The 11,179-nt window shown below is 43.9% G+C and overlaps 1 protein-coding gene across 1 annotated transcript in view; it reads left to right on the top strand.

Moving 5' to 3' along the window:
• Myo1d (myosin ID) overlaps window positions 1-11,179 on the top strand; it is a 285,134-nt gene that overhangs the window by 206,472 nt on the left and 67,483 nt on the right. The window contains exon 21 of the mRNA XM_021211724.1: window positions 2,458-2,612. Within this exon, the coding sequence (XP_021067383.1) occupies window positions 2,458-2,612 (155 nt within the window). The remainder of the gene's footprint in view (window positions 1-2,457; window positions 2,613-11,179) is intronic.

Below are 11,179 nucleotides of genomic sequence, written 5' to 3'. Positions count from 1 at the left end.
AAGGAAGGAAGGAAGGAAGGAAGGAAGGAAGGAAGGAAGGAAGGAGAAAATAGAAGCAAACAGGAAAATTTAAACTGGGTATGATAGAAAAAAACAGCAAGTGTGATCAATTAGTAGTTTGACTTCTGGTCTCTGGTCTCCGAGCACCTTGAACCCTGCTTTCCTCCTCTGTAAAATGGATGGTCCTCCCTATCCTTCCAAATCTACAACTGAAGAGTCTTCTCCTGTGCTTGGATCGTCTCCAGAACCTGACTGTACTGACTCCCCCTGAGAATGAGGTTTCAATCTTTGCTAGATCCAGCCCTGGTGCCACCACATGCACTGTCCTGCAGCTGCCTGGTCCCTGCTGGTTGTTTGCTCATTGCTGCCACCAGTGGCAGTGAGGGGTGGCACATCAGTATTGCCTGCAGTGGGAAATGCCCAAGATTAGAGATGGCGCTAATGTCTGCTTTGTTGCCCAAAGTAGGATGCCTTGGGATCCAAATGGTCAGAGAGCTGTAGTTTTTAATTTGCATTAATAAAATTGGCTTTCATGCTTGAAGCTGGTATCCAGGCCTGTGAGTCTTAACACACTGTAGTAAACACTGCCGTGGTCAGGACACACAGTAGCTCCATCGCACTAGAATTGTGAGTACAACTGAAGTCATGTGTGTGACTGACTGCTTGCACTCAACACCTTTGCTGTTTATGCTTGTTATAGACTAATCTGCACCATCAGTTTGTTCTTTCTCATGACTGAGGATTGCTTATAGATGTCTCTTGGTTTGTTTGTCCAGTCACCTATTGATAGGCATTTGATTACATTCATTGGAGTCATCATAGGGCTACTACAATCAATCATGAATATAAGTTTTGTATTAACAAAGGTTTGAGGTTTTGTGGGGGTGTGGGTATGTGTCTGTCTGTGTGTCAGTGTTTATGTCTGTATTCTGGATTTTTTTTTCAGGCAGGTTTGTGATCTGTATCTCATTATGATTTTTATTTGTATCTTCTGAATTGCTAAGAACATTAACACGGTCTCATGTTCACTTGCCTTGCCACTGCCTTCTTTGGTGCAGTATCGTCTTACCATTAGTGTCTGTCTAGACATCTGAGAGTTAACATCTTTATGGTTAGACCTCTGGTCCCCTTTGGATTGAGTTGTGAGGGCTGTGGCTTGAGAAAACACTTGTTCCTGTTAGAAAATGGGCGCCCGGCTATCCCAGGTTGTCAGACGGCCTTCCTCTGCCGAGTCACATTTGCACCTCTGTGGTGGCTGGTGCACAGGTCACAGTTCTGTGGCTGTATTTCTGATCTTTGTTTTCATTTCTTCACATTTGCGTTGTCCTGGTGACTTCAGCTTTATAGCTATCATGAAGGTCAACGACGTAAGTCTTCCAACCTTGCTTCTCTGTTTCAAAACTGCTATGGCTGTTCTAGCTCCCTCGCCTTTCCGCGTACATGGCAGAAGCAGCTTTTTTATATTTAACCAAAACATTTTGTCTGAGATTGTATTACATCTGTAAATTGGTCTGTAGAAAATTGACATGTAAACAGTACTGAGTTTTCCAGTCTCTAAATATATTTTCTCTTCATCTTTAGGGTCTTTTTTTTCATCTGTATTGTAATTTGACTTTATCAGTATTTAATAGTTTTCAATATATAGGCCCTATACATACACTTTGTTAGATTTCTAAATATTTTAGCTTTTAAAAGGTCATTGAAGGGAGAGGTATTTTATTTCTTTGTTTTTTGTTTTGTTTTATTTTTGTTTCATTGTGTATTTTTTAAATATGTTATTGGATTCAGTTTGCTAATGGTTTTATATCCAAGTTCATAGAGGATATCAGTTTATTATTTTCTTGTGCTATCTATTTTTGGTGTCAGAATAATGATTCTTAAAATGAGTTAGATGTGTTCCCTTCTATTTCCTAGAAGAGATATGGAGAATTTATGGTATTTCTTTAGATGGGTGGTACAATTCACTAACGAAATCATCTGGGCCTGGAATGTCTCTTAAAATTTTTAGGAGATTTAATTTCTTCAATCTGACTGACAGATCAGTCAGGCTCTTTGGAGGAGAGAGGGGTTAGTAGCTTGTGCTTCCAAGGAATTGTTTGGTCTAAGTTGCTGAACTCAATTGTACCTAGAGTTGTTCAAATAATCCCTTCTTCTATTTGACGTCACTGTGGTCTGTGCTGAGAGCCCCCTTGTGTTCCTAGTCCTGGCAATGATGTCTCTCCATTTCTTTCTCTTAAGCTAGAAGCTTGTCAGTTTTATTCATTTTCTGAAAGAATTATCATTTTGTTACCTTGATTTCCAAACACATTCATTTCTTACTTTTATTATTTTCTTTTGTCTCCTTATTCCATTGAAACTTGATAAAGACTAAAGTCATCACCATCGTTGCTATGGCCTGATTTAATTCATTCTTCCAGGAGATACCCTAATAGCTTTCTGTGTGTTCCCTCCTTGCAGTTGACTGGTCTGAGTGTCTCCAATGGAAAGGACCAACTTGTTGTGTTCCATACAAAAGACAACAAAGACCTCATTGTCTGCCTCTTCAGCAAACAGCCAACCCATGAGAGTCGTATTGGAGAACTTGTTGGAGTCCTGGTGAATCATTTCAAGAGGTAAAATTTTATTTTTGTGGCTAAATGACAACTTTTAAATACACAAAATGTTTAATCATACTTATCACTGAACTTGGTCCGTGCCAATGTGAATATATTGTTTTCTTCCACAAGGACAAATTAAAGCATCTTTTTCATAGAAGATGAAATTAGCATCTAGCCTTATTTCAAGGCTAGGAATGATCCCCTGATTTTCCAGGATCTAGCTTTGTCAACAATGAGAGATTCCCTCATGGTTCTTTCATTGCTGTCAATCCAAATGTAATGTAATTCAGTCCAAACAATAGAAGAAATTACTTTATTATTCTTATGGCCACTGCTTCACATTTATCCCAGCATAATCAATTAGGGTGTCTGCTGAGGCTATAAACAAATTGGAAAGCAGATTTAAGATAGTACGTGGTTTATAAAGGTTGAGGAAACTCCCAGGACAGGGAGAAATTGTTGTGGAAACAGTTATGACAGAAAAGAGCATATTCTGAGAAAGATCACTCTAGAGCAGCATGGTATCTGGGGGAATGGCACAGGGAGTTGGAGAGATGTGTCAGCACTCAGAGTACCAGCTACTCCTCCGGAGGACCCAGCTTCAGTTCTCAGCCCCAGAGGCTTTCAACCATTTGTATCTACAGTACCAGGGGGTCCAACACCTTCTTCTGGCCTCCGTGGGCTACGCACTACACACTTATGTGGTACAGAGATATACATGCAGGCAGAACACCCATCACATGCACCTAAAAATAATAAAATTAAAAAATATATATAATGGACTACAGATCTCTGCTCCCCCCACCCACCCACCCAGTGGTGGGAATTAGCCAGTAAATACTTTTAAACAGGAGAGTAGATTATCACGTTATTTGTTGGAATGTTGGAGATGGTCATGAAGTGACCATGCTGTAAGTGGCCATGGAGTATTGGGGCAGGGCCCTCTCCTAGTTTATGTTCTCATCATGGTGTGCTTTCTCCCCCCGCCCCCCAGCCCCCAACCCCACCCCATCCTGATGTGAGAATGAACGAGGTCATACTACAAAATCAGTGGTGGCAAATGGTACAGGTAGCAGTTCCTTTTCTTCCTGAAAGACATGTCCATGTTCTTAGAAATGTTCAGAGCTGCCTGCTAGTGTTATACCCATGACCACATGTTCTACTGTCTTTATTTTTGCTGATAAATGTATATAGTGTAATGTAAGCAGTCTTGTTTTGTTTGGGACATGATCTCTGTGTCGATCAGGCTGACTTCAAACTCACAGAGATCCATCTGCCCCTGTCTTCTGAGTACACTAGTCTTTGCTGTTAAGCCTTGTATTCTAAATCAAAATGGATCTTTACATATTTATATATCTTATAAATTATGATGCTTAGTGGTCACCTGGTACACCACTCTAGAATGTATAGAATTGATAAAAAGTGTGTGTATGTGTGTGTGTGCATGTGCGCGCGCACATGTGCGCGTGCAAATAAACCTAGTAGAGGTAGCACTCCATTAATCCCAGCACTCAAAGGCAGAATTAAGTCTTTCTCTGAGTTCAATGGCAGCCTGATCTACAGACTGAATTCCAGGAGATAATCAGGCTACACAGAGAAATCCTATCTCAAAAGAGGGTGTGTGTGTGTGTGTGTGTGTGTGATGCACGTATAGGCTATATGATGGTTCATCCAAATTGTCAGCTTAACTGGACTGGGGATGCCCAGGACTTGAGTAAAGCCCACTGTTGGGTGTCTGTGAGAGCATTCCCAGAGACAGTGAACATGTGTGGCAGTAGCTGAGAAGGAAGGGCCTGGCCCTTTGTGTGGGTGGCATCATCCAGGAGGCTGGGGCCCAGATGGATTCCCTGCATCTGCCCAACAACTGTAAAGCTAAGCTTGTAGAAGGGTTCTGAATGAAAGGTTATGACGGAAGCATCTGCAGGAAATGTCCCGAGCTCACGTGAGCAAGCGTGTCTTCCTGTAAATATTTAGTCATGACCAAGTACGGACAACAGAAGGAATCATAGCTTGGTGTCTCTGACTTGAAGGCTTGCACTAATGAGCAGTTGTGTTGCCTGAGGAGTTGCAGCACTCCTGTCTCAGTCTGAGTTCTTGTTTAGTAAATTCCAGCTGGCATTAAAGGTCTTCACCCGTGATGGAACTGAACCATCTGTGGCTCTCTTGTAATGTGCAGATTGTCCCTAGGTGTGGGGCTCCTACTTCTCACACAAGAGAGAATTTGTCATTTCTTCAAAATTTCTAGATGTAAGAAAAGAAGATTAATGAGATGCTAACACTTTTTCCCAGTTTGTCCTTGTGTCTGTCTTATGAACTTGGAGATCAATTAGTAACAAGGTATTAATCTCCCTTTCCCAAAACCAAGGGAGTCGGGATTGAAATTTCAGCTTAGAGTTATAATCATCAACCTGCTACTTCTTTGATGAGGAAAATCCATTTCATTTTATTTTTCTGGCCATTGTTCTTTATTGTCTGGTCTCTATCGTTGGTGAGATCATCACAGTTCACAGCGGGTTCTGCAAGCATAGTGATGTTGCATGTAATCTTAGCTGTCCTTGTGTTAATGACGAAAATCCAGAAGGGAGAGGGATTCGGTTCATTACAACTCTTTGTTTTCTAGATTTTTCCCTAAGCACATTCTGAGAAATTTTAAAGTCAGAAGTCAGAGGGAACAGGGTTCAAAACTGCACAGCACGTCAGCCCATAGACCAGTGAGGCCGCACATGACCTTAGAACACAAGGAGGTAAGCCCATTTGAAAGCTCAGCTCTACCTGTGTACTCACCAGACTGAAGGAGAGAAGAATTCTGCAGAAGACAAAACTACTGTTTCATAGAAGGCTTCCCACTAGCAGGAAGCACTCAAAGTGAGTAAGCGCAGGAGTGGGCAAATGGAAGACACAGAGAGCACAGGGCCACCACCCAGCAGGCCTGTGGCCTGCGAGTCATACAGACCCCAGGGACAAAGAACAAGCTGAGCGAAGGGTGGCCTGTGCAGAAGACTTGGCAGAAGCTGGAGGGAGGCCCTAACCCAAGTTGAAACCACAGCACAATTTACCTGGGTAACCCCTTCCCCCAAGGGCTACTCTTCAGCAAGAGAAAATTAGCAAAGGCAGGGAAAGGGGGAAAAGAAGAAGAAACTATATATGTATATAAGAAGCAGGAGAATCTGGGTTTGGTGGCACATTCCTGCCATCTTAGCCCTCGCAACACACAGACAGAGGATCAAGAGTTTGAGAGAGCAGGCATAGTGTCACACACCTTTAATCTCAGCACCCAGGAGGCAGAGGCAGGCAGACTTCTATGAGTTCAAGGCCAGCCTACTGGACATGGTGAGTTCCTGACCAGCCAGAGCTGCACAAAGACCCTGTCTCAACAACAGAAATAAATGGAAAAAATGTTTACAAGGCCTAGAACATCAGACAAGGTCAGGTAGTGCTTGCTGATAGGTGAAAACAAGGTGAGTCCTGGGCAAAGCCACCAGGCCATGGTATCCACAGGGGACCCAGGTAGAACACAGGAATCTCCCTGAGGCTCTGGGTAGCCTGAGGAGACTAGGCCAGCAAGTCTGAAGATGAAAGTGCCAGAGACATACGGCCCCCAATGGAGGAGTTAGAGAAAGTACCCAAGGAGCTGAAGGGGTCTACAACCCTATAGGTGAAACAACAATATGAACTAACCAGTACCCCCAAAGCTCATGNCTCTAGCTGCATATATAGCAGAAGATGGCATATTCAGCCATCATTGGGAAGAGAGGCCCCTTGATCTTGCAAACTTTATATGCCCCATAGAGGGGAACGCCAGGGCCAAGAAGTAGGAATGGGTGGGTAGGGAAGCAGGGTGGGGGGAGGGTATAGGGGACATTTAGGATAGCATTTGAAATGTAAATGAAGAAAATATCTAATAAAATAATTAAAAGGAAGCAAATTAAAATAAACAAACAAAAATGACATGTTAAAAAGAAAAAGAAAAAGAAAGTGCCAGAGAGAAGGTGCAAGGTCTCATAAGACCCTCTTAAGCATTCCCAACGAGCTAGTAAGTGTGTGGTGAGGGGACCTCACAGCTAGGGAATGGCACCCAAAGAGTGACAGGCAGGCTGGGCACCCCACAGTCACAGGCCTCTGTGTCAGGAGACCTTGCCTCAGGAAGAGAAGTACTAATTGGCCTGATGAACAGTGCTTCTGTGGCAGCTACTGTCCGGTAAGTAAATCTTCAAAGCTAAGCCCACCTGCTTCCGGAGAAAATATCCTGGAGCAGATCTCATTATTATTTATAAGAACATAAAAATTTCACAACCAGTAGGATAGAATTCATGTTTGACATCCAAAGATTACCAGGCATACAAATGGCAAGAATACACAACCCATGATTTCAGACATTTATGAGTTAACTTGAGACAGAAGACATTAGAACAAGGGCCAAGTCAATTCAGTGAATTCATCTTCATCACCGTCTTCTTAGGGGAGCTTAAGCCATACAGTTCCTGGCACTTCCTTCCATGGGAGCCCTACACTAACCACAGCTCAGGAGATAAGCCTTTTTCTTTCACCTCACCCTGAACCTGTTATTCCTGCCCCCTCTCCTCCCTGAGCACGCGCCACCTGTGTTTCGTGTGTCCTAAAGCATCTGAAGGCAGTGAGTGAACCTGGGGGGTCAGTGGGCTTATGTGGGCTAAGCACACATGTGCTTTCCCACTGCACTACACCCCCTACCCAGAAGATAGACTTTAATAAAGTGTGTTCCAAAAGATGACACTCAGATTCTTCAGGGATAAGGATGGAGTTCAGGGGTGAGAGAAATGCCCAGAAGTGCAGAACCTCAGACTCAGTCCCCAGTATACACACATGCACAAAAAGATAGTTAATACAACTCGGGGATAAACCATTAGAACAGATGCCACCCAGAAACATCCAACAGAACCATGCCAGCTAGTCCCAGCTAGAGTCCACAGATGAGAAATCTCCAAAGTCAGATGTGTTTAGGATATACCAGTGAAGCCATCAAGTTTGCCTCCTGCAGGACTTCTCAGTGCCTTTCTCGTCACATAAGAGCCAGTAGGACAGCAAGAGCACTCTGTTGATGCAAAGCCATTTCTAAAGTAGGAGGGCAAGGCACGGTCAGAATGGTATGTGTGGCTAGCCATGTGTGTGGACACAGATATCTCCTTATAGAGACAAACTCCACACTGGGAGCTGGACATGTACCGCATTCTATTACCCCAGCATGTGGCGCACCCCTCCTCCTCCTCCTAAGCATCTATATTATAGTAGGAACACTTCTTGTTGCAGCGTCTTTACTTAGGGTGATGTGCTCCGTGTATCTTGATGCACCTTGCCCTTTTCCTACTAATTCAACATGTACAGCTATAGGTATAGGTAGACATATACACATGTAGCTACCCCGGAAGCTATGCAGGAAACAGGCTCAGCCTCTGGAGAAGGAACACCTCAACTCTGGGAGAAAGATGGCACTGAGGCTCCTTGTTCACTGCCAGCCTTTGACAATGAATACGCTACCATACTTTCTTCAGTTAATAGATGGCAGCCTAGTTTTAGCATTTTATAGATGGCTCTGAATTCCTTCATATGCTCCTTTTCCTGATTAGAAAAGAAGAACAAAAGAGCTGTCTAAGCAAACGATATGCTTTATGGTGTTTCTGTATCTTGATCCTCCTGCTGTTACTGCTGTTCCCAACCTCCCACATAACAGGGACACAGGGAAGCTGGGCTTTCTGAGGCTGTGAAGGCAAAATCAGCCACACCAGTCTGCTCACAGGCCTTAGACACAGTGGACCTGCCTCTCAGTGTGCATCTCACTCAGCAGTGACTACCTGCCAGTAGTGAGGATTCTGCCCATCAGTAAACAGATGGTGTCATGTTGGCCCTTCCTAACGAAGAAGTCACCAAAAACCTGCAATATTAAGCTGTCAAAGGACCCATCTGCCCTAAGCAGCTGTCCAGGCATTTGCCTGTCTGGATACTGGAAACCTCAGTATAGCCCCAATTTCAGGCGTGGAAATTTCCTTTTTCCTGTTCTGTATCTACGGTGAAAGCAGAAGTTAGTGCCATCTGCTGCCTTGCTTCTCAGAAGCCGTATCTATATCTGCTTCAGTGAAGGTAAAGGGGCACTGTTGCTGAATAGCTGAACACTGGACCTGCTTCTCAGACGGAGCATGCTCACTCTCTGTCTGTCTCTGTCTCTGTCTCTGTCTCTGTCTCTGTCTCTCCCCCTGCCCCTTTTCCTTTAACTTTCCATCAAAACTGTTAAGTAGACTGTCACTTCCCAGGTAGGACAGGGAGAGTGGCAAGGAGAGAAGTTCCTCCTGACCATGGTGAAAAAAAAAACGGAAGAATGTCACATCCCAGGAACATCCTGACTGTCACTCCATCCCTGTCCAGTCCCTTCCAGATAGTCCCTGTACCTCCCCACTTGGGAAACAATTTCATAATCTGTGGCAGGCATTTCTAGACTGCTTCCCCCAAATACCTGGATACTCAGCAATGTAATTTATATTCCAACTAAAATTCTCCAAGCAAAATTAACAGTTGAGACTAACCAGATTGCCAGCCATAGAGGATTTGTTCTTTCTTTGTTTTCTCATGACAGGGTCTCACTATATACCTCTGCCATGGAAACCAAGCTAGCCTCCAATTCACGGAGATCCACCTGCCTCCCAAGTGCTGGGATTCAAGGCATGCACACTATGCCTAGCTTTTTATTCATTAATTTTGACCTGTCTCAGTGAGTGGTCATGGTTCACATTCCTTTGCTGCCAGTAGAGATGTATATGGAAACAGGGAAGGAGGGACAGTTTCCTCAGTGTATAGATTGGGAATCCTACTCAAACACTGACCCAGTGGCCGAGATGGCCTTCCCTTGTGGTCCTGTCACCCGGTAGGCCTTCCCCGGCTGCTCTACAGGGAGCCAGGCTTCCATCTGCATCCGACCCGACACACCTCTCCCGTGTGTGCTTACTGCGGTACTCTGGCTGACACACAAGGCCACAGAGCAGAGGCTTTGCTTCTGCTCTTCACAGCAGTCCTCATGTGGTAAGCAGAGCCAGGCAAGCGGAAGGGTCTCTGTAAGTACTAGTTGAAAGCTGTTAAGTAGTTAGCTGCTATGAATGAGGGCCAGCTGGCACTAGGGTGCCTCTGGCCCTTCCTCACAGACATTCGTACCTTGCCTACCAGAAAATGTGAAAGGCAGGAAGAATCCCTTTACAGTGCCCTGCCCTTATGAGCACCTCCTTCCCTGTACTGTTCATAGTATAGCTCTAAGTAATGCAATGTATTCAGAGACCAAGTGATTAGGTATTTCAAGATATAAAGTCAGCAACTAAAAAGTTTATGTGCTGGAAGAGCCGCGGGTATGTGATGTGCTGAGAGCTGCAGCTTCTCCTTCACTCTTCTTTAACAACTAAACAACTAGACATAATTTCAGACTCTCCTTGTCAGTGAGCTGTCGAGGAGGCAGGAGGCAGAGTCCTGCTCACATCAGCAGTTCCTTAATAAGTAAAAGACTTTGAAACCACACTGGCGGCTGTGCACATGAGCCAGCTCCGAGCTTAAAAGCTGAGCTGGGGATTCTAACTACAAACAGGTGGATGGAAGAGGAACCCAGAGCCTCCACGTGCCCCCTTTCATGTGAGGACCCCAGGGCTGAAAAATGTCTTCTTTGCTGTGGAGCCTATAAGGACAGATACTAACAGCAGGAAAAATATACATAAGAGCTAAAAGAAAAGCCTATTTCTGAAAGAATTGTAACAGGAAATTCATATTATAGAAGCTCTCTGCTTCAAGAAGTATAGGACATATGGAGATGAATGAAAGCACTGACTGAGAAACAGCTAGAAATGTTCAGGTAGGCAAGTCAAGCCAAAGATTTTCAAGATGTTAAGTCAGTGAAAACAGCAATTGATGTCACAGAAAATAGATTTGAAAAATAATGATAAGACAGTATATAGATGAGAACGATGATTTATGTTTTTTTAAATTATGTGGTATGTGGGGTGAGAGGGAACATTGCCACATGTGTTGCAGGTACCAGAAGAGACCAGATGCCCCTGGAGCTGGAGTTATAGGTGGTCTGTACCACCTGACATGAGCGTTAGGAACAGACCCCGAGTCCCTGCAAAAGTAGCAAGTGTTTTTAACCTCTGAGCCATCTCTCTGAGTTAGCAAACGTCCGAGAGGGCCTAGAGCAAAGGCCTTGCATTTAAATGGCAGGTGTGCCTGAAAAGGACACTGTGGAGGAGCAAAAGTGATTGCGGATTATTATCAAAGACCTACCTATATGCATTTAACTTTAACCTCTCTGAAATTTAGATGGGACTTATAATTGATAGGTTGCCATAGCTACAACAGACAAGTATATGAAAGAAGGTGCATCTTACAGGATGATGTTTTATACTCTGTAAAACATGTTCATTTAAAGCTTTAAAAAGAAAACTTCTCTATATTCCAAGTATTTTATGTGGAGAGCTAGTAAATAGCTGTGTATTACCATAATGGCTTTGAATTTAAGGATATTTCTCTCTCTCTCTCTCTCTCTCTCTCTCTCTCTCTCTCTCTCTCTCTCTCTCTCT

Source organism: Mus pahari, chromosome 14, assembly GCF_900095145.1.
Source record: "Mus pahari chromosome 14, PAHARI_EIJ_v1.1, whole genome shotgun sequence".
Lineage (NCBI taxonomy): Eukaryota > Metazoa > Chordata > Mammalia > Rodentia > Muridae > Mus > Mus pahari.
This window is presented reverse-complemented; position numbering and strand designations above follow the sequence as displayed.